General features: G+C 51.0%; 1 protein-coding gene across 4 annotated transcripts in view; it reads right to left on the minus strand.

Annotated features, from left to right (window-relative positions):
• Positions 1-1,262: 1,262 nt before the first annotated feature.
• The window catches only part of Pacsin2 (protein kinase C and casein kinase substrate in neurons 2), a 102,741-nt gene continuing 81,790 nt past the window's right edge, over positions 1,263-22,213 (minus strand). For 3 of the 4 annotated variants that reach the window (XM_051160102.1, XM_051160104.1, XM_051160103.1), the window contains exons 3-11: positions 18,588-18,744; positions 16,869-17,104; positions 15,885-16,040; positions 12,172-12,347; positions 10,280-10,400; positions 7,076-7,197; positions 4,340-4,462; positions 3,642-3,838; positions 1,263-2,367 (exon numbers count right to left, since the gene is read on the minus strand). In XM_051160102.1, coding sequence (XP_051016059.1) covers positions 2,255-2,367; positions 3,642-3,838; positions 4,340-4,462; positions 7,076-7,197; positions 10,280-10,400; positions 12,172-12,347; positions 15,885-16,040; positions 16,869-17,104; positions 18,588-18,744 — 1,401 coding nt within the window. In that variant the 3' untranslated portion in view covers positions 1,263-2,254. The remainder of the gene's footprint in view (positions 2,368-3,641; positions 3,839-4,339; positions 4,463-7,075; positions 7,198-10,279; positions 10,401-12,171; positions 12,348-15,884; positions 16,041-16,868; positions 17,105-18,587; positions 18,745-22,213) is intronic. The other variant, XM_051160105.1, reaches the window with a different exon arrangement.

Here is a 22,213-nt window from a genome sequence, read left to right on the forward strand (position 1 = left end):
TTGCTGAGACTAAGGTTCTAAAAGCTGACTACTTTTCTAGTAACTCAAGCCTGTTGTACAGCTGCAGGCCAGGAGTTCAAGATATACCCCCACCTCCAGCTGGCCAACTGTTCAGAGATCTGCCTCTGCCTTCCCCCACTTTGTCTCTGTTGTTTGGAACAAGTAGAGGCAGAAGCTGGTGTCTACCTGGGGCAACAGGTGGCCTCAACTACTGCTCAGAAGCCAGGAAAGCAGAGGGCACCCATCACATACAGAGGCTGAGAGGACAAGATGCAGCCTCTGCTTCTGCTGAGCTCAGCAGAGTGACCCCGTAGGGGGCCAGAGAGCAGCTTTCTAGTGCTTGGAGAGTGCAGCACCAACAGCCCTCCCACCTACACTGGTCAGGGCTAGCAGGCCTGGCTTCACGTCCTCACTGATCCCAAAAGGAGGCAAGAAGGTCCTTGGAGGTCTTCTGTGCACCTGGGCCCAGCTGGGACCTGCACTGCCCACGTTACTCCCAGAGACCAGCTCCTTGCGGAAATACAGCACTGCCACAAGAGGGTCAACACACAGTAGGTGCAAACAGGTAGGGGGAAAACTATGAGGAAGAATGGCTGCTGGTCTTGCTCTGTTAGATTAGGGGAGAGAGGGTGGCACCCGGGACACCCTCCACAGGGACGTAGAAAGACCCTCAAGTCCCAAGCCTCTGGTGGCAGGAGCACTGAGACATGGCTCTGAGAAGGGAACCGGATCTTGCCCGGTTCCAAAGCTAGAGGACCCTAGGAGACCGGTCCATCGGCTGTGTGAACAGAAGGGTGGACGCAAGGCAAAGGGGCTGTCAAACGCACAAGATCAACTGTTTATTGATTTTTGTTCTTGTTCTAAAATACTATACATTTAAAGGATCTCTAAACATTAAGGACTTGACAGCTTTTGTTAATCTGTAGCTTAGGAACAAGGATTTCCGCTGGTAAGTTGACACACAGCCACAGGGAAATGGCACTCATGGCAAACACTGAAGAAAAACAAATTGCTGATGTGCACCATTGCACGCTGTCCAAGCTAACAAATAAAGCCCTCTCTTGCCCATGCCTGGGACTCAGAACAGTCTCATCGCACCTGAGGACAAGGGTACTTGGAGGGACTTGTGGGAGGGGTGTGTGGAACCCCTCTAACTCTTCAGTGAGTGACAGGGACTTTGAGGCCTGTGACTACTGCAAGGATGTAAGAGCTTTTCCAGTGCTCTGCCATAGAACTGGAGTCCTGGCCAGTGAGACTCAGCCTTCTCAGCAGCTCCACTCAGAGGCCAGAGCCACAGCTTAGCCGGGAGGAGGATGTTAGCCAGCCATGCCTGTGACTCAATGCCATGGGCTTCGAGCAGTTGACAAGACCTGCTGCCAGAAGCTATCAGCTCTCATTCAACAGTGGGTGAACTCTATAGAATCTCTGAATATCAAATAATATATACAGATATACATCAAGACACGGTGGCCTAATGTAAAGCATCTTAATCTACAGATGCAGCTGCTTTGAAAAGTTAACCTTCTTACTTTTAACTTTCCAAATCACTAATAAAATGGTTAATCTGGAAAAACTGAAGCAATAGAGTGAAAATAACTTCTAAACATGGTGATGCTGGGTAATGTTGCCTGAGGTTACCTGCAGCTGGCACTTGCCATGGGACTCCTGCTGCAACAGCCCCACATCTGGACACAGCACAGAGAAATGGAGACAGCTTACATGGAGAACATCTCAGATCAATCTACACCATAATTTAACTGACTGGAAGAGCATATAAAAAGTATAACTGTACATTGCCTTTAAATTAAAACCTCAAACGCTTTACTCAGAAGATGGCGTTTAAGTCTGTTCATTGAACTTGCAGGTAGGGACTCATCAGAGAAAATAATCAGTGGAACAAGACCCAGTGTGATCCGTCATTGACGTGGGAGAGGCGAGGGCAAGAGGGTGCAGATCCATGATAGAGAGCTGGTGGGGTGGGGAGGGACCTGGCTCTCACTGTCGGACCATGTTTTCCTGTGCCTAGATCTGCCCAGATGTGCTTGGAAAGGGGTCAAGCCCCTAATGAAATCACCAGCTCATCTGCCTTCAAAGCACACCAGGAAGCCAAGCACAACAGAACCATTATCTTTTGCAGGTGGAGTGGATGCCTACACAGCTGCTGGGGGCGCTGGAGGTGTCACTGCTCAGGCCAAGGCTAACGGAGCTCCTGAACTGCCCACTTCTGTCTCTCCGCCAGCCTGCCCACGGCCTGTCACTGGATAGCCTCGACATAGTTGGCTGGGTATAGGCCAACCTGGCCGTTGTCTAAGCGTCCCTTGCACCAACCCTGTTCATCTTCGTCTTCTATCTTGGTCAGCTCATCCCCTGCAAGACAAAAACGGGGTGGTCTTAGTGACAAGGTGGGCAACACTGACCACAGAAAGTCATCTGTGTATCCAAATCCTATGTGGATGTGAAGCATGCTTCTAGAAGGATCCACAGAAGGTCTCCAGGGCAGAGGGATAGGCCTCCTCCTGATGGTGAGGCAAGACCCTGGATATTTCACTTTGTGTTCAAAGTTTCTGTCACAAAGGCCGCCCTCGGAGTGACCCTGGGGCAAGCAGCAGTCCAGGTCATAACAGCACTAGGCTCAGCCTGCCTTGCTTAGCAATATGGCCCCCATGTTTTCATCTCGGTGTTGGCTCCAGGTGTCTTTGAGGCTCACTCCTGCTGCTGTTCGAGGTTTTGTTTCCTGAGCCACTGCTGGCCTGGCAGAAACCTGAGCAAACAGGGTCTGCTTCCAGGACACTTCCCTCTGCAGACAAAGAGACCCCAAGTGCTAACACATGAGGTGCCCAGGATGCAGAGAGCCTGAGTGTACTGTGCTATCATGACACAGGAGCTCCCTTTGTAGGCAGTAAGGTAAAGGGCTCCAATGGAGACATAGGGTGGGGCTAGAAAGATTAGCACAGCAAAGTCTGCAGCACCGAAAAGGACAAACAAGAAGACTAGTAGGCGACATGAGATAGCCAAGCTACAAAGCTAGGAGGAGGCACGGAGTTCTGGACCACTGAAGGTATTCTGCCTAGCCCCCAATGTCTTTGAAGGACACACAGTCACTACTGTTCTTCCTTAAAGTCTTGCTTCAAGTGACAGGTAAATTGTAAGCACGGCTTCTTGCAAGAAGCTTCTGCCTAGGACAGCAGACACAAGGAGCAAACAATGAGGTGACCCAGAAAGACTGCAGCTATCCTTCGGTGGCTGTGACAGTTAACCCTCTGTCTCTCTCTACAGTGACAAATTGAGTAAATTTGAGAATACAGAGATCTTAATATAGGTAACAGCACACGAGATGCCTGTGAAGTCCGAGGGAATACCATCAGCTAGCAGCTAGCAGGCAGTGAGGGTCAATGGCCAACAAAGCCCAGGTCAGAGGTGGACAGAGACAGCTTTCAACTAGTCCTCACATGAACAGCACACTACCATCTCCCTGGCTGGGACAACAGGACATGCAAAGATCAGGTAGGCGAAAGGTACTGTAGTGAAAACCCATACATGAAACTAACAGAAACTTTATAAGACTTTGAGAACAAGAGGTAAGTTCGCTCAGCAGGCTGCACGCCTCCGTTCCCAGTGGGGTATTTGGGGAGGTAACCTACCAGCCTTGAAGCTTAGCTCATCATGTTCCTGGCCCTCATAGTCATAGAGGGCCCGAACTCGCACTTCCGTTCCTGAGGTAGTGTCCTCGTCAAATGGGTTAGAGTCCCCGTTGGCATCCGTGGAGGAGAAAGGGTTGTTACACTCATCATCAGACCAGTCAGTAGGGTAATTCTGAGTCTTCTCATAGCTGCTGACACTGCAACAGAGGACAACATGAGGCTCTTAGCCTGGGACTGATAAAGAATCCGACAGCCCCACCCTGAGTTCCTGCCCCAACAGGCAGGTGCAGCCAGGCCCCTCAGCGCCTTCAAGCCATCCACACTCATCATGAGCCCTCAAGGGAAGCTGGGGGGCTGCAAACACCCCGGATAATGCCTGCATGTAGATCTTGACCCTCTTCAGCATGTTCCCCAGCTTAGACTGCCTGTCTGTTTTCCTGTAGTGCTGTTGCTCAGGCCTTAAAGGGTTAACAAAGAACAGGAAAAGCAAGCAAAGAGTGTTAGCTGTGCCCTCCCAGAGAGGTGTAAAGGCCTGACAGTGTCCCAGCAGGCCTGGAATGCAGAGGGCAGGTGCCCAGGTCCTGCAGGACCCATGCCCTGCTGAAGTGCTGAGGGCTGAGACCCCAAGAGACCCCTGGAGAGAGAGAGGAGACCAAGAGAGCGAGGTAGAAGCCAGAGGGAAGTGTGTGTTCACCAACTTTTTGGCCTTAATGTCTTCCTTCTCACTGACGGTGCTGCCCGTGTCGTCCTCGTCCTCGAAGGGGTTGTAGCTGGACTGTAACTGCGTGGACTGGGCGGGGTTGCTCGGGACACTAAGGTTGCTAAGGGGAGAAAGAGAGCTTTCAGGGATCACAGCTTGGGGCCCACTGAGGGCCGGGTGACTCCAGCTGCAGAAGACAGTGACCGTATCTCTAGAGCTACAGCAGCTCCTCATCTGACAGGAGGAGGGGGAGGGAGGAGGAAGAGGAGGAGGAGGTTTGAGGATCACTTTAGTCGGAAATGTGGCTATATATCATGTGTCAATACACCTGATCATCTCCACGTTAATTGTCTACCACAGGTGCACAGTACTTCCTGGCTCAGGGTTTCCCCAGTCTCCAAGCTCCTCATTCCCACATACAGCTTAGCCAGTAGGAACGATTGATGGCGTAGCTCCTCTGGGAAGCAGCAGCAAAGAAAGGTCTGTTTCCATGGAGCAGGGGCCTCCCAGCTCTCCAGTCCCCTGCTAACTATCAAATTGGCCAATGGCCAGCTCCCTGGTCCTGGAGCTTTCACAATCAGAACTAAGGCTTGCTGCACAGAAAAGTCTTCTTAGCTGGGTGTGGTGGTGCATGCCTTTAATCCCAGCACTCGGGAGGTAGAGGCAACCGGATGGCGTGAGTTTGAGACCAGCCTGGTCTACAAAGCGAGTTCAGGACAGCCAAGGCTACACAGAGAAACTCTGTCTCGAAAAAGGAAAAGTCCTCTAGTGCTCTGGATCAAATCATTCTTGAAAGTTGCCAATGCCTCTCAGCCCAGTGTTAACCAGAGAGACGCTGGGCACTAGGAGTAGAGGAAAGGGTACAGGGTGTAGACACCATCAGAGCCACCACAAGAAGAATGTATACAAAGGCCAGCAGTTCTCAACCTGTGGACTGCCAACCCCTTTGGGGAGTGTAGAACGATCCTTTCTAAGACCATTGGAAAGCATAGATATTTACATTACAAGTCATAAAAATAGCAAAAGTAGCACAGAAATTATTTTATGGGGGGTCTGGAGAGATGGCTCAGAGGTTAAGAGCACTGGCTGCTCTTCCAAAGGTCCTGAGTTCAATTCCCAGCAACCACATGGTGGCTCACAGCCATCCATAGTGAGATCTCATGTCCTCCTCTGGCTGCAGGTGTGCACGCAGGCAGAGCACTGTGTACATATATAAATACATCTTTTAAAAAAATACAGTAATTTTATGGTTGGCGGTCACTCAGCATGAGGAGATGTATTAAAGGGTTGCAGCATTAGAAAGGCTGAACCATTGCCCTAGGCTGTGCTCCCACAGCTACAACTGCCACCCATATCAGTGGCCAGGGCTTTGGGCAGCAGCACTTTTAAAACTGAGGAGCTACTACCTCAAAGCCAAGCAGGTGAGGGTGGGAAACCCATCAGGTGCCAGAGTGACCCTGCCTGGTTGTTGGTGTGCAGGGGTTGTTTGACACCAGCTAGAGCCTCTGCCCTCCTGCGCTCCCTGCTCCAGCTGGCTTCTGAGGGACTTGGTGCTGGGCACTAAACTGGTATAGCCTCTGGCCAGCGTCTAGTCCACAGGATCTTCTGAGTTCCAGCTCTTCCCGTCTATGCCCAGGCCTGAGCACCCCAGGAGGACAGCTTGGTTCTGAGGTTGGGCACTCAAGAGAGAGCTCTCCAAGCACAGTAGCTGAGCAGGATCAGCTATATGTGACTGGGGAGCCCGGGAGGGTAGAGGGCTTAGTGCCTAGGTCATTAAGCATGTCACTGGAACGTAAGCTAAGGTGGCCATTACTTAAGCGTGGCACAGAAGACTCTAGCCAAGCCCTACAGCACATTCTTTCCAGAAGGTTCTAATGAGCATAGTTGGTACTCCTATCTGCAAGCCTTTTTATAGACAATAAAGTCAAGAGATTTCTTTCTTTTTTTTTTTTTTTTTTTTTGGTTTTTCGAGACAGGGTTTCTCTGTGTAGCCTTGGCCATCCTGGACTCATTTTGTAGACCAGGCTGGCCTCGAACTCACAGTGATCCGCCTGCCTCTGCCTCCCGAGTGCTGGGATTAAAGGCGTGCGCCACCACGCCCGGCTCACATTTTTGGTTTTTTAAGACAGGGTTTCTTGTTATCTTACCTGTCCTGGACTCACTTTGTAAACCAGGTTGGCCTTGAACTCACAGTGATCCGCCTGCCTCTGTTTCCCAAATGCTGGGAAGGTCAAGAGATTTCTGTCTAGAGGTCAAGGGGGGTGCTCTGTGCAGAGTGCTAGGGCTGAACTGGGGCCTTTATTTGCCCAGCAAATGAGCTGTTTGCTTAGTTACACCCCAAACCTAGTGAGAAATAACTAACATTAAGAAAGGTGGGAGGATATCTGACTATCACCCACTGTCCTGTACCTGCTGGCACCTGCACAAGAAATCCATCATGTCTCTATATGCTCTATCTACCTAGGGCTGAGCCATGAGGATGAAAGCAAGCAGCTAACACCAGCACCTCCCTTACAGGACAGCACCATGTGCGAAAGGCTCTTTCTCTAAATCTTTCAGAACTCCAGCACAAGCAGAAAAAGAATCCAGAGATGGGCTCCACCCAGAACTCAAGAGAGTCCATAACATTTGGGACTCATCCGAGTGCCAAGCTAGTGGCATCCTAGGACCAGCAGACATCTTCATTCCTGACAAAATAAGTCAGTTCTGGACTGACGCTACCACAGGAGCTCACCTGCCAGGCTTGTTTTGTCCAGACTGGTCACCTGTCTGGTTGATTCCTGTTAGGGTGACACCATCAGCAGCCTTCTTCTTCTCTCTCCGGCTGAGAGTTCGATTCAGATCTGCAGACCACTCCTGAGCAATGGGCCACGAGAAGAAAATGAAAGGTTCATTTCTGGGGAACCATGGTGCTCAGCCAGCAGCTACCCACCTCATGCAATTAGTGGCCCCTGCTCTCTCCTGTTTCCCAGCAAACCTCAAGCTGACTTTTGGGCCTAAAGGATATGGCCCTGTCATAAAACAGCAGACTTTATAGGACATGATGGTGACAGCAGAACTAGGTTTGAGGACTGGGGATGTAGTTCAGTGGAAGAGTGTCTGCCTAGTATACAGAAGGTCATGGGTTCTATCCCCAGCAACACACATAGTACACACCCATCCCAGAAACACTGAACCACGGCTGATGAGAACCTTCTAAGCCCATTCCCTGCTCACCATGGCTCTTCAGCTCTATCCCCTATGCCAACTCTGGTGGTCTTGAGCCCCTCAAGTAGACAGAAGCCAGCCCTGGAGGGAGCCTGGGTGAGGCACTTAGTCCCTGAGCACTAAGGATCCTTTCCACTTAAGATCGAAACCCTAGGTCGCACCATTAACAACTATCTGAAGGGACCTGAGCAAGTCTGCCACATAGGAAACTGAACCCAGCACTGAAAATAAAAACAGAACCTAGGTAGCAAAGGAGGCTGACAGGCAGACACTGAAGGCAGAGATCTCCAAAGGGCGCTCTCTCCCTGATACATCTCGCCACTCCCTCTCGCCCCCTGACACACACACACACACACACACACACACACACACACACACACACACACACACACACACACACACACACACACACACACAGGATTTCTCTTGTAGTCCTGGCTGCCCTTGAACTCACAGAGATCTGCCTGCCTCTGCCTCCGAGTGTTGGGATTAAAGGCGAGCGCCACCACGCCCGGCCCATCATGCTGCTTTTAATCAGTGACATGCTGGCAGCTAACAGGAGAGCAGAGCATTTATGTACTCAAAGGTTTTCTGTTTTCCCGACAGAAAGAAGCTTTCATCAACTGCTGAAACATATGGTTGGAAAGGGGTTAGGTCTTCATTCTCCAGAAAAATCCCATGTGTTCCTGAACTTAATCAGTTCTCCTTGGCTCCCATCTCCATTATCAAACAAGTGCAATTAGAACTGTGAGGTGACTAATCAGGTAAAAGCACTTGCCCTGAAAGGGAGACACCGAGTTCAAGCCCCAGAAGCCATGTAAGATGGGAGGAGAGCACCAGCTCCACAAAGCTGTCTTAGGGCTTACACTCTCTCCACACCCCCCCACACCCCAATTAAATGTAAATGCAATGTGCCTTGGTGCACAGCTTTGTTTTCTCTTACAAAACATCAGGCTCATGAAGTCATCTTAGATACAGTAAGCCTAGCTTTCAATTTGTCTGAAGAGGAAATACAGAGGCCAAGAGAAACAGGTCCATACGGAGTGGATCACAGTCTTGGGCCACAGACCTCAACCAAGTCACCTTGTCTATTACTGACTGTCCCGATGGAGGTAAGTGGGCTAAATACTCAGTTGGACCCTCAGGCTCCCTATGTGACCTCTAACAAGGCAGCTCTTGGGGACTGATGGGAGCAGCACCAGGAATGCTGGAAGGAAAGGCTATGTCTTTCTGCCATAGAACTGGGGCCTCTACAGACAGGGGACTCAGCGGACTGACTACATGCAGTAGGAAGCTTGGCAATCCATGAGTTAATCATAAAACAGAAACTTACTTCATCCTTGTGGCATGAAAAACAAAAACAACGTTATTAGAGAAAGTCAGACACAGCCCAGCAACAACTATCAGTGTGAATACAAGGAATACGGGATAGCTGGTTCCCAGCCAGTGTCCTACAGAGAAGGGAGCCCGCAGACTCTGGCCAGGAGGAAGACTAATCCTCTGGGCTGAGGAGGACTAATCAGCCCAATCTTTTCCACTGTTGCCCTCTTTGGTATAGCAGGCACTCTGAGGGAAGCAGGAGCGTCGGGCACACGGTGTCCTGTGCCACTCTAAAGCAACAAGCAGACTGGAAGCTGAGTAGGAGCTATCCTAAGATACCTCTCAGCATCTTTCTTCCCAGTGTGCTGGCCAGTGGAAGGGGGACTGCTTAGGGCCACCCCCACTAGCAAAGGCCCTGGACCTCAATGTTTCCCAGGCCCCCCCCCCCCACTGCTCTCCAGCCTCCTGGTGGGTGGATGCAGGGGATGCTCAGCTCATTTGGAGAAATCATCAATTTCCAGAAAAAGAAGTGTGGGGGTGGGGACCGATGGGCTAGCCAGGGCTGAGGAACTTGTGGGGAGCCCAGGGTAATGTGATAACCCAGCACAGATCAGGTTATACGCTGCAATAACCCTGGCTTGCTATTCGTACTTGAACATGGAAAAACTAAGCCACATAAGGGACTTGCTTGCTCAAATCTCAAAGCTGCTAAGGGGTGAAAACAGATGCAGCCCAAGCTCTGGCTACTATCAGCCAGAGAAGCTGAGGACGCATGCTGGAGGCATCTGCCTGGACTGGAGGACTCTTCTCAGCAGCTGCAGGGTTGGGGCTCATACCACACCCAGTGAATGAGGAAGAGAGAACGCCTTCCTTCAGGGAACTCTACCTCCTATACTGCTGTCAGGGAGCTCGGTGGGCCTGGTGATCAAACTCTAGCCTAAGATCCACAGGCCCTTGAATTTATAATATAAAGGCACTTTACAGCTCAGGCCCACAAAATGGGAGAAAAGGAAAACTAGGCAAACTCATTTTGAGCCAAGATTCACTGGATTTACAGCTCAAGGCAGGAAAAAGCCCTCAAGGGGGGAAAAAAAGAGAGAGAGAACAGCTTATTGATGCTGGCTGGCCCCACCTGTGGCCCAACATAAGGCCTGGGGACAGAATGGGCACTTTACTTCCTGAGCACTCTGTATGGTGGGATAAACACATTTTTGGTCTGGGATAAGAAGGGAGTGTCAATGATAAAGTGACGGTATCTGAAGGGCTTTAGATACAGTGCCCGGGACACTACAGACACCACTCCTGTCTGATTACTGCACACAAAGCAGGGAGTGAGAGCAACATTCAAAGCTCAACTAGAGGTCCTAGGCCTCTTCCCAGGTGAGTACTTATAGGCACACAACCTCCTTACCTCAAACTGTGGCCAGTTCATGGCCATGCCTGGCCCATGGTTGGCTCGGAACCACCTCAGGTCCTCTACCGCATCAGCTGCTTTGATGCTCTGCTCCAGCTCTCGGTAAATGGTTTTGTAGCTAAATCAGAGACAGAAAGACAGCTCTACCAAAGGCAGTGGCCAACCGCCATTCCTCGCAACCACAGAATCTGTAGCTTACATGAATCTGTTTCCCAGACCCAGATGAGGAACACCATTCCCTGACCATCCCATGTTCAGAGGCAGACACCATCCTTGAGAACCTGGCACCTACCAAACCAGGTGGCTCCCTGAGACTCGCCCTGTATCAGATGATGGTTTGCTGTGGGTGCAGCTTCATGTTGAGGAAGAAGCCACTTGAGGGGAGTGTCGGAGTGCCCATCCTCCATTTCTTTCAGGAGAGCTGGAGGACTCCCTGCCCATGTGAAAGGTACTGTGGGAGAAGGGCAGAACTACAAGACCCAGCCCAGCCTCCTGGGGCCAAGAGCACGGGCCTTGGCTTCACTTATTATCTATAGAGGCGGTTCTTTACTTTTTCTGAGCCTCGGCTTCCTTCTCTGCTGAGAGCAGACAATACCTACTCTGTCTAAGAATTGAATTGTGTTATACAAATGAAATCGCTGAGGGCCTAACCCGGGAATGTGACCTGTGAAGCAAACGATCTTTCCGAGGTGAACAACTTAAAACAAGTTCACTAAAGTGGTCCCAGTGCACGAGGGCTGCTGTCCTTAGAGAGGAGGAGAAATCTGCACTAGAGACCCAGGGAAAGATGGCCAGAGGACTGGAGAGAAGTGGTCAGATGTCCAGGAGGCTGAGAACTCTGGCAGGTGCTGCAAGCTGGGAGAGGCAGAAGGACCTGCCTGGAGCCTCCAGGGGAAGTGTGGCCGCACCTTGGTTTGTGACTTCCATCTTCTAGAACTGAGTGATGCACTTCCCCTGTTGTCTGACACCCCGTTTCACTTACAGCAGCCTTAGGAGCAACTGTGCCATGTACCACCACCCCCACCACCATCCCAGGTGCTTGGAACATAGAGACAAGCTGTGTTGATTCTGGCCTTTACCACACACCAAGTACACACACAGTGGATGGTGCCTCACACAGAGGAGCAGGACACTGTCCTCCCCACCCTGCCCCTGTCCCCCAACAGCTGTGCAGCAGCTCAGTGTCCTCATCAGCAGGATGGGGACAGTGCTGCTTACTTTCCAGGCCATCACAGAGATGGGATGAATGCCAGCAGAGCAGCTGTGCAAGAACTGCTTTCCATCATTTCAGAAGGGACAAAGGGGACGCCATTTCTACTGACAACAAGCTTTGACCTGACCTTCGTCTCTGAACAGTCCTGCCAGACCAGTGAAGGAAGTGGATTTCTCTCTATCCCCAGACATCTGGGTCTTTCCTGATACAGGCACACTGTGTCACAAGTCTAACTGTTGCATCTCACCATCTCCCAGAACCTACAGCCACCAAAATGTCAATGGTCAAGCTGGCAGCAGAGATGAGAAGGCCTCATAAAGGCTTCTACAAGGGACAGTCCTGGGGGCAGAGGACATGAGGCCTGGGCAGTGCTGCTTTATCCGGATGGATTTCCAGAATGCTGGGTCTGGCAGGTCCTGGCTGTGGCAGTAGAACAGACAGTGTCAGGCCCATTAGAGCCGGCAGCAGCAAGTCCAAGATGGCTACCTGCTCCAGCCCACATGGCTGTGCTGTATGCTGGCTCTGCAAACAGGCCTCTGGGCTTCGGGACTGTGGTGTGAAAAGTACTCTTGGTGGCTGTTCTCCCCTCTCCCAGCAAGGTGGCTGTGCATCATCTGAGTCTATTACTACCAGCCCCCTGTGGCTCGCACTGATGGTTCTGCTCAGGGGAACTTACCTAGCCACATTGGACAGGTCCAGGTGCTTCTGAACCTCTAGCAGAACCTCCCGGAAGAAGCGCAGGCGCTTCTCTTCAAACTGCTGGCACTGCTCAAACACTTGCTCCATGTTCTCCATGTACTGGGGTGTAGTCTGGTCAAGTTCCTTCAGGGCTTTCTCATACTTGTCCTTGGTCTATGTTAAAGTTGACACAGACAGAGGTTTGCTTCTGTTCCACCTCTGCTTATCCCACATGCCCTGCTGCTTCTCCCCTCTCAGGTGTATGTAGGTGAGAGATGGTCACGTCAGTACTCAGGTGGCTCTCACTTCATTACAAAGCTCAGGTCTGACTGGATTGATTGTTAGAAGACAGGGCCTAGTTTGAGGGAGCAAGTCTCAGAGATCATGTCTCTGATACATGTGCCTTGCCTGTGGGCCTTTCCTGCCTGTGCTGTCTGTGCTGCTATTAGCTAAGTAGCCCTCACTACCTCATGCTCCCACTGTCATGGCACTCTAACTTGAAGGTCCAGGCAGCCCTGCCTCAAGTCTCTGAAACCGAACCAACACAAAATGCTCCTCTTTCACATTGTTTCTCTATTTTTAAAAAAATATTTATTTATTTATTATGTATACAGCACTCTTCCTGCAGGCCAGAAGAGGGCATCAGATCTCATTATGGATGGTTGTGAGCCACCATGTGGTTGCTGGGAATTGAACTCAGGACCTTTGGAAGAGCAGCCAGCAGAAGCTGCTTTTAACCTCTGAGCCATCTCTCCAGCCCGTTTCTCTATTTTTCACAGTAACAAGAACCAACTACCTGAGTAGCCAGGTGCTGCTGACTGACGCTCTCCAGAGTGAAGCGAGGGACATCAGAAGACCTGACCACCTATTTTTTTTTTTTTAAAACAAAGTTCTATATTATGAGGCTCTGAGAACTGAAGATAGACCTATGGGTCTGCCTGAAAGCACTTTTACTCTACACACTCATGTAGGGATTCCTTCACTGCCGCTGTTGCCTTGGTGGCCTGCTGCTACCCACTGCCTCCCAACCCTGTGACAGGATACCTTCCCCAAGCTTTGGGGACCCCTCTGCATACCCCCTCTCTTCCCGCCCCTCCCCAGTCCTTTGGCCCAGAGTGCCTAACACTATTACCACTCCTAAGAGCTATGTAGCTTGCTGTCAGACCTCCTTCCCACCTCAGGGCAGTCAGCCCCTCTTTCCCACCCTGGGACTGTGGAGATGGGAAGGGAAAATGGCTGCAATTCCAGTCAGCAGCTCAGCAGGTGCTGTCCATGGTTACTATTTCTATGGTGACTATACCTGCTGAAGCAGGGAGCTGTCCATGATGAGGACAACCTTTCCTACTTTAGCCTACTGCTTTCACAATGGACACACTGTAAACTTTATCACCCCTCAAGGCAGAAAACTGGCCTGACCTCTGCCTGAGAAAGTCCCAGCAGTTCCCAGCCCCCCCCCCCCCATAACTGCCATCTTCAGCCCTCTTAGTAGGATTCATCCCAGATTATGCTAATTTGGGACGAGAAGTCTGGACAAAACCCCACCAATCCCTGAGCTTCCCTCAACTCAGGCTTGAAATCCCACCAATCCATACTCTGAAATCCCTACCCCCTAAAAACCCTAAATAAAGGCCCAGTTCTCTCTTGTCTCCTCTGGGAGCAGAGGCAGCCACTCCTGCATTCATCCCTCCTCTCCTGAATTCCTCCCTCCAATAAAACTCTTTTAAGAGATTTACTGCCTGGTGTGACTCTTTCATTGGAACAAGAGGAAGAAGAGGAAGAGGAGGAGGAGGAGGAGGAAAAGAAACAAGAAGGAGCAGAGCTCAGGCTCCAAGCCTCCTCAGTTCCTCAGGATTTAGAGGCAACTGCTCCCTGGGAGCTGCATCACCTCTGTTGAGGCGGCCTCTCCTCCCAGAGCTGTGAGGTTCCTGGGCTCCTGTGCCTTGGGACACTGTTCCACCTCAGGGCTGGGATAACTTTGCAGCTCTCAGAGTTGTTGACACTCTTCCACCTGAGTACTGGAAGGCAAGCCACACCACCCACACAGCACACACAGTACTCAAGCCACTAGAACAATTTCTCTGTCTTTTCACACTGGGGCACCAAACCTATTTCATCTACCCAGGACTCAGGCTTAGAGACCCCTTTCTGTATGTTCTAAGGAGACACCTTCTGGAAGCCTTTCCAGACCTACTAGGACAGTTTCCATCTACATTCTAGGCCCCAGTCCTGTTTTTAACCCCTCTCTTGGCATCTGGTTCCTTGCTCTCTTCTGAACATAGAGATGGCCAAGCTGGGTCCTCTATGAGGAAAGTAAAGGTCACTTAAGCAACAACAGTTCAACAGACATTCTGCCTACATCCCACCATCTTTAGCACTATCCTGTGCCCCAACATAGAAGCACTGTGTGGGAGCCCTGGATCACAGCCCCCCCCCAGCTCTGAGAAGCAGGAGTCGTCAATTACAAAGCCTCCCAGGAGCCTTTGAGTATCACAGATGCTCTTCTTACTGGCCTCTCCAATTTTCAGCTTGATTATACTGAAGCCATGTCCCGCCCCCAGCAACCAAGGACCAAGCACGGTCAACACTATTCAGAAAACCCATGGAAGAGATGTAGAAAGCCCCCAACGGCCCCTCAGAAGGATTCTGTAAACCTCCTCTGATGGACACTGCAAGACACATTTTCTGTCCAGCCAGGAAGAAACAGTCTGTGAGCAACAGCTGGTTGCTCCTCTCTAGCATTCTAAGGCTACGCAGGCTCTAATATCACTGGCAGGCCACCCAGGGAGGGTAAGTTCCAAAAGGGAAGCCACCACTACAAGTGTCTGCCTCCCTGACACATACTTCAGGTCAGACCTCATCCTCTGGGTCTCTTCTGTAGAAGCACTGGACGGACAGACGGATGGACAGACAGACAGACACACACACCCATGGATGTTCTTTATCTTCCTTCTAAGCACCTTCCTGGCAGCACAGATTCCTGTGGTCCTAGCAGTGGCTTTAAGCATTTTCCAGGCCTTATGTTTCTTGAGCTCAAGTGCCCACTCCTATCTAGTAGCATGGAGGCCAGGATCCCTCATCTGAGGACTTCCAAAGCTTCCCAGTTCTGACCTCGGCTGGGTCAAGGGCTACTTGAGGCACACCCTATGAAGATGGTTGTCCCCTTGCTAGGTGTGGAGGTGAAAAATGGTAGTGCAGAGTGCAGGCTCTGGGTCAGAATCCCTGCCCTCACATTACAGAGCAGTGTGTTACTTATCCTCACGGACCCTGGCTCCTTATTCACACAGCAGGAACGCCACTACACAGTCCTAAGGGATTTCACTGCCTTATCTGAGGCCTGACAAAGGTGTCAAATAGGTACCAATCAGCTCAGCACTTGCACCTGCCAGTCTCAACTCCTGTTGGAAGCTGGTACACTGTGACCTCACTCCATCTGCTTCAGCAGACTCACGCTGCCCAGACCAGAGGAAGGGAGGGGGGCCCTGGCATCACTCACAGAGCAGTGGCAAAGGGGAGCTAAGAAGCCCAGCCCCCAGGAACTAGGATTTAATCTGTGTAACTCTGGGACTGCCCTGTTCCAGTGGGGCATTCCAGACCCACTGAGGTAGGCCAACTCTCAGCAGATGCACAAGGGCTCCCAGGACACTAGCCTCATGCTACACAGGTGAATTAGTGACACTGACACTCAACACGGCAAAGCAATTGTGTGTTTACCTTGAGAACATCCTGCTTGCATTTTTCTATCTTGTCTTGCAGTTTCTTCAGCTGCTCAGGGTTGAGAGATGGATCTGCTTTGCTGTTGGCTTCCCGAGAGATGGCCAGCTTCTCCTCTTTGCAGGCTGTGTGGTGTGCTTTCTTTGCTGCTTCCACCTACAGCAAAGTAAATTGTTAGTGTGGCATTGCTGTAAGCTCAGACCTTCAGAGACTACACTGGCTGGGGAGCTGTGTGTGCTGCCAGTCGAGAGGGGAAGGCTGGGACAAATACCTCATCTCTAGTGAATGGTAGAAAAAACAAACCAAAACAAAACTCTGAGACTGCTTGGAGTGAAAGGAAGAGGTGTGGATATCCAAGAGCATGTCAGAATAGGCCACACATGGAAGCTCCAACAGCTCTTGCCTGGCGTGGTGGTCACGCCTGTAATCCCAGCAATCCGGGAGGCTGAAGCAGGCGGATCTCAGTTCCAGGCTGGTCGGATGTACAAAGAGAGTCCAGGACAGCCAGTTGGATCCTGTCAAAAGTGAGACCTAGGGGTTGCCAGGAAGAGCCCTCATGACATGAGTAAAAGGCTTAAGGTGGACTGGCAGATTAGGTCACAAATTCCAAGGACTTCTTTTGTTTTTTTGTTTTTTGAGACAGGGTTTCTGTGTGCAGCCTTGGCTGTCCTGGACTAACTTTGTAGACCAGGCTGGCCTCAAACTCAGAGATCCACCTGACTCTGCCTCCCGAGTGCTGGGATTAAAGGTGTGCACCACCATGCCTGGCTCCAAGGACTTCTTTTAACAAAGAGTCATGACACATTGTTCATACTGGGGTTCTCAACTTTCCTTAGTCACAGAGATGGCCTACTCTCTACCCACTACGTTCTATTGTGGCTCAGGCCACAATACAGGAAATACAGGAAGGGAGCCTTGTCAATGGAGCAGCCACCAGGAAAGAAGCAAAGCAGGGTCAGCAAAAAAGCTGAGGGAGGGAGGCACCTCTTTCAGCTTCTTGGCCCAGGGCTTCTGGGCCTTCCGGAAACCATCTTCGGCTTCTTTGGTCTCCTTAAAGCCTCCCATCATCTGCTTGTGAAAGGCTTCCTTCTGCCAGTTCTTGATCTTCTCAAAGTCCTCATTCATCAGCGATGCCTTCACTTCCAGGTGCAGCTCGCTCACTCTCTCTGCTTCAGTCATGACAGCCATCCACGCCTTCTCCACAGTTCCATACTGTGGTCCTGGCACAGGAGAAGCAGCATGTTAACTTAGCCTCTGCCAGCAGCAGGATTTCCTGTCACTCCCAACAGCTGCCCACCAGGGAGCAGCCCGGGCTACAGACAATTCCTCTTCTAAAGCCTTTGAGCTTTTGCGTGTGTACATGCATACATGTGCATGTGGGTGCATGTACCTGTTTGCATGTGAGTAATGTATATATGTGAGAGCATGTACACCTGATGGGCATGCTTTACATACACGTGTGTGAATGAATATACATGTGATGTGCATACACATTTTATATGGAGGCTGAGGCTCATGTTAACCCTCCATAATCACCTCTCTTTGTGTTTTTGAGAAGGGTCACATGGAACATGGAGCTCATGGATTCAGCTGAACTGGCTGGCCAGCAGCTGCCCACGGGCCTCTAGTCTGTTTCACAGATTACAGGTCTGTAGTGCTGTGCTTGGCTTTTTGAGCTACCATGTGCTGGTAACAAATTCAGGTCCTTTGATCTTTCAGAGCTACCAATGCTCTTAACCACTGAGCCGTCTCCCTAGTCTTGTGTCTGACTTTTAGGAAGTAAGGGATTGGGGATCAGGCCCTCTGTTTGCATGGCAAGTGCTTACCCACCCAGGCCTGCTCCCTCTGGGGTCTTTAAAACAACCCTTCCTGCACTCTGGAGATCTCAACTTGTTTAAATGTGGCCAGACAAGGGAGAACTCCCTCAGGTGAGCTGCCTGCCTCTCAAGCAAGAACTCTCTTGCTCTAATGACAGTCCATGACTGGGAGTGGCCTCCCCCAAGATGCACTCACCTTTATTCACTTCCATGAGCAATGGGCCCAGAGGATGACAGTGTCAATGGAGACAGGACAGGGAACATTGTGAAGTCCCAGGGGATTAGGGAAGATTTAAAAAGTCAACTTTCCACCGACCCCAGGCCCCACTCATGAATCGGATTGGAGACGGCCGGTTGCTGGGCACCTCAGTGTTCTAGCTGGGTTTAACCAGGTTCACCTTTGGCTTTGTTCTTGCCCTTTCTACCCAGACCCCTCATCCAAAGTGACAGTCCCGATTCAAAGAGTCTCCCTCCTGAGCCTTGGGGAACAAGAACCAGAAGGGAATGAGATGACAATAGTGTCCCTAACCATCCAGAGATTTCTGTGTGGGCCTGTGCAGTCTCTCATCTCCTCCCTCTTCCAGCACACACTTCTTTTCTGTTGAGGAAACGGTCCTCTATCCTAAAAGTATTCTCAGGCCCTCAGCAGCTGTCAGTCTCCTGTGGATGACAAGGGGGAGCTGCAACAGGAGATCAAGGATCTTTCCAACTGGCAGTTTGGTATCACCACAGCCTGTGCTAACTAGGTGACAGGCACCACGCAGCCCTCCCCCATAAAGCCCCACAGCCCCAGGAACTGCAGGGTGAACTCCTGGCCCACTTGTGAGTAGTGTATCAGGGGTCTCTGGCATGTGAGTAACTGACAGCCATGCCTAGGGTAACTTACCCTTGTCGACAAGCTGCCTCCAGCGGCGGGCCCACTCCGTGAGCTGCTGTGCATATGCCTTCTCGATGCGTGCCCGCTCGTGCAAACAGTTCATGAGGTCACCACACAGGCGGTGGCCATCATCGATGCGCTTCACGGTCCGTTTGTAGTTGCCAACCTGTGAGATAGGCTGTGCTGTGCGGTGAGGTGGGCACTCAGGGTGGCTATCCACTGGCTAGAGCCTCCAGCATGGGTAGCCTATTTGTTGCTGCTATATAAGCCAGTGGGGTCTCTCATATTCACCCTAGGCGTCATCCCATCTCCCCAGACTGATGGTTATCACATGTCACCAGACAAGACCCCTGTTTTATTACCACCAGGAATAAGTCAGCAAACTGGAGCTTCTGTGCATGCAACTCCAGGTCAGGTCTTGTGGCAGACACCAACTGGTAGGTCAGGGAAGGAGGAAGGGAAGGGAGGGAGGGGGGCTGGCAGGTCTTCAGGCAGATGGAGGAGCAGGGTAGGCTTCCCCGAGCAAGTGACATATAACTAAATCCTCAAATGTTGGATTATTACTACTTCCCAATGATGCAGGACATGTATTTCCCACCAACTGAGTGCCTACTATGTGCAAGGCACCATGATAGGTGTTTTACACACTGCCTAATCCCTAAGTGGCAGTAACTGTTTCCCACTTTACAGATGAGGAAACTGAGGCTTAGAGTAGCTGAAAACTGGCTAAGACTGCAAAGTCACACTGGCTAGGCCAGAGCTTAATTAAGGCAGTTTGTAAAATACTTGTGGCCTTGAACTTGCAGCAATCCACCTGCCTCTGCCTCCCTGAGTGCTGAGATTAAGGCGTGCAGAAGGTCTTGATGAACTTGGAGCTCACTCACAGATTTAGCTATCCTAGCTGGCCACCAACCCAGACATTCTTCTGTCTCCACCTCCAAGCACACAATTCCAGGCATGCGCCATCACACTCTGCTTTTTATGTGGGTGCTGCAGATCTGAACCTAGGTCACCATGCTTATACACTAGTACTTTACTGAATGAACTACCTCTTGAGCCTGTTTTCACCCTTCAAGCTATGGCCTTGAAAGGGTGCCAGTGCTAACAGGGAGGACCCACGGAAAACAGCAGAGAAAAAGACTGGTATGGATTCTCATTGGTTTCCAACTACTGTCTTCACACTCTTAAGCACTCTCTTAGGTTTTCTAACTGTCTTTATCCACTGACTCTCCAGCACACTGTTCAGCCTGGAAGCCTCTGAGGAAGGTGGGCCTGGGCCTGCTCTGCACAAGGGAACGGTGATCTGGCACTTTCGAGTCTCTCTTCTTCAGTGCTGAGCTAACTGAGGGAGGAGGAGGGGTGCTGGAGATGACAACATGCAGGTACTGCGTGCAGATGCAAGAGGATCAAGAGATGGTGACTACAGCACTTAGAGGGAAAGGCTGTCTCTAGGGCCAGAGCTCTAGGTAGGCTAAGGTCCTCCTCTGCAGGATCTAGAATCCTGCTGAAGAGCAAAGACCCCTAGCGGGTAATAGCTTGGGCAGCCAGAGGCCCCGCATGACTTTGGCCCATTTACTAAAGGGTAGAACTCTTGAACCCCACTGTTAACAGATTCCCTCCACAGAGCCCCTGCAGCCCAGGCAAAGCCTGACTTTTCCCCTCAGCAAGGTTAGCAGTTCGGCAGCTGAGCTGGGACTTGGTACCTCAGCTTTTCCTCTTCCTTACCGCAAAAAGAAAATAACAAACAGTCTCTACAACACATACTTGTCCCTCTTCAAATAGGGCTTTGTGGTATCATTGACATTTACAAAAGGAGAAGAAAATAATAATAAAACACAATTCAGTACCACTGGGCTGTTGGTAAGAGGAACAGAGTCAACCTTACTGAATCTCAGTGGACACATGGAAACACACATATGCATGCATGCACGCATGCACACAGTGTTCATCTGTCCCAGTAGTGCTCAACCGGAGATCTGCTTACCTCTTCAATGGTCAAAGCCCAGAAGGAAAAATTTCAGTAAAGGAAAGTGGGTCTGCTAGCAAGCCATAACAGTGCAGCCCAATGGCACACCGGAGCCGTGGCCACACCAGCAAGAACTCCTGAAACGTGAAGGGCAACGTCCCAGGCTCCAAGTGCAGGAAGGCTGCCTCAGCAAGCAGACATTTCAGGCTGTTAGTGGGCCTGGTGGTGGCAGAGAAATCTGAACTGGTACTGGGATTGCTTCTAGGGACAGGTAGCTATATAGCCAGGCACAGAGCAAAGGGGAGAAGGGAGATGACAGGTAACACGCTCCACCTCACATAAGCTACTCAAATGTAGCTGCAGACTTGGGGAGAGCCTGTGGCCTAGTGAGCACAGAGCTCACGTTCCCACCTGAGCAGCCTTGGTCCTGAGGTACTAGGGAAACTCCTACCCTGCCCTCCGCAGGGAGGGCCTTGGTTTCCCAAGGAACCCAAACAGACAGTACATCCTGAGATCCCAGAGAGGCGCAGCTGTCACAGGCTGATCCCCAAAGGAGAGAAGGAGTGGATGTTCTCTGGCATGCAGTGGTTCGGGATCTGTGCCTCAGACCACCCTGTTGTCCTCTGGTGAGGCAATGGCCACCATCGTCTCTGCTACAGACAGGTTCACTTCTTGCATGCTAGGTCTGGGTAGACCAGGCAACAAAAGCTTCATAATGCACAAAGCATCAATGGCTTCCAGCATGTGGCCCAGTGTCTCTGTCTAGTCGTCGTCCTCTAGGCCTCTCACAGCACGCTTGCAGTGAAAACATGAGCAGTGAAAGCAGAGCAATCAGAAGAGCATGCAGGCCAGTACACCTGCGCGAGTTAAGGCGGCACTCTTTAAACAGCATTTCACAGGTAATGCTACACCTGCTATCCCCCCAAACCTGAAGACTTCTGTTCAGAAACGGACATCCTGAACAACTGCAGAGCACAAACACTGTCTCCTAACTGTTATGTCGAAACCAACAGGGGGTGCTGGAGAGATAGCTCAGCTGTCAGGAGCTCTTTCCAGAAGACCAAGTTCCACTCCAGCTCCCATATCGGGTGGCTCACAACTGACTGTAACTCCAGCTCCCGGAGCCCTTTGGCTTCAGTGGGTACCTTCACTAAAGTACATACAACTACCTAGCTACCCACCAACACACACACACACACACACACACACACACGCGCGCGCGCGCGCGCGCGCACACTTTTTTAAACTGCAAGGGACTTATATTTAAACTCTTCTTCTAAGTCCTAAGCGCCACGATGCGAAAGACTGCTGCAAGGGGAGATGGAAAGAGGAACACAAAACCACAATGGAGCTCTCAGGGAACTCTTTACACCCAGAGAGCAGCAAAGCCCAGCGTGAGGGGGAAATCTTAAGCACAGGGTAGAGCAGGGCAAAGGCTCTTACTGGATAAAGTAGTAGAAAACAGATTTCTGTCAACAACCAGCAGAGACTTAAGTCACCAGGCGCCAGTAGGCCTGTACCTCTGGCCCACCCAGCAGTTTGAGTTCAGGCCATACCTTCACACCCCAAGCAGATAGAAAGCACGAGATGTGTAGCACAGTAACGAACAAAAGGCAGATGTGTGGGTCACAAGAGACTCGCCACAACTAGAAACTTTATATAAATCACA

The sequence above is a fragment of the Acomys russatus genome, chromosome 17 (genome assembly GCF_903995435.1).
Source record: "Acomys russatus chromosome 17, mAcoRus1.1, whole genome shotgun sequence".
NCBI lineage: Eukaryota > Metazoa > Chordata > Mammalia > Rodentia > Muridae > Acomys > Acomys russatus.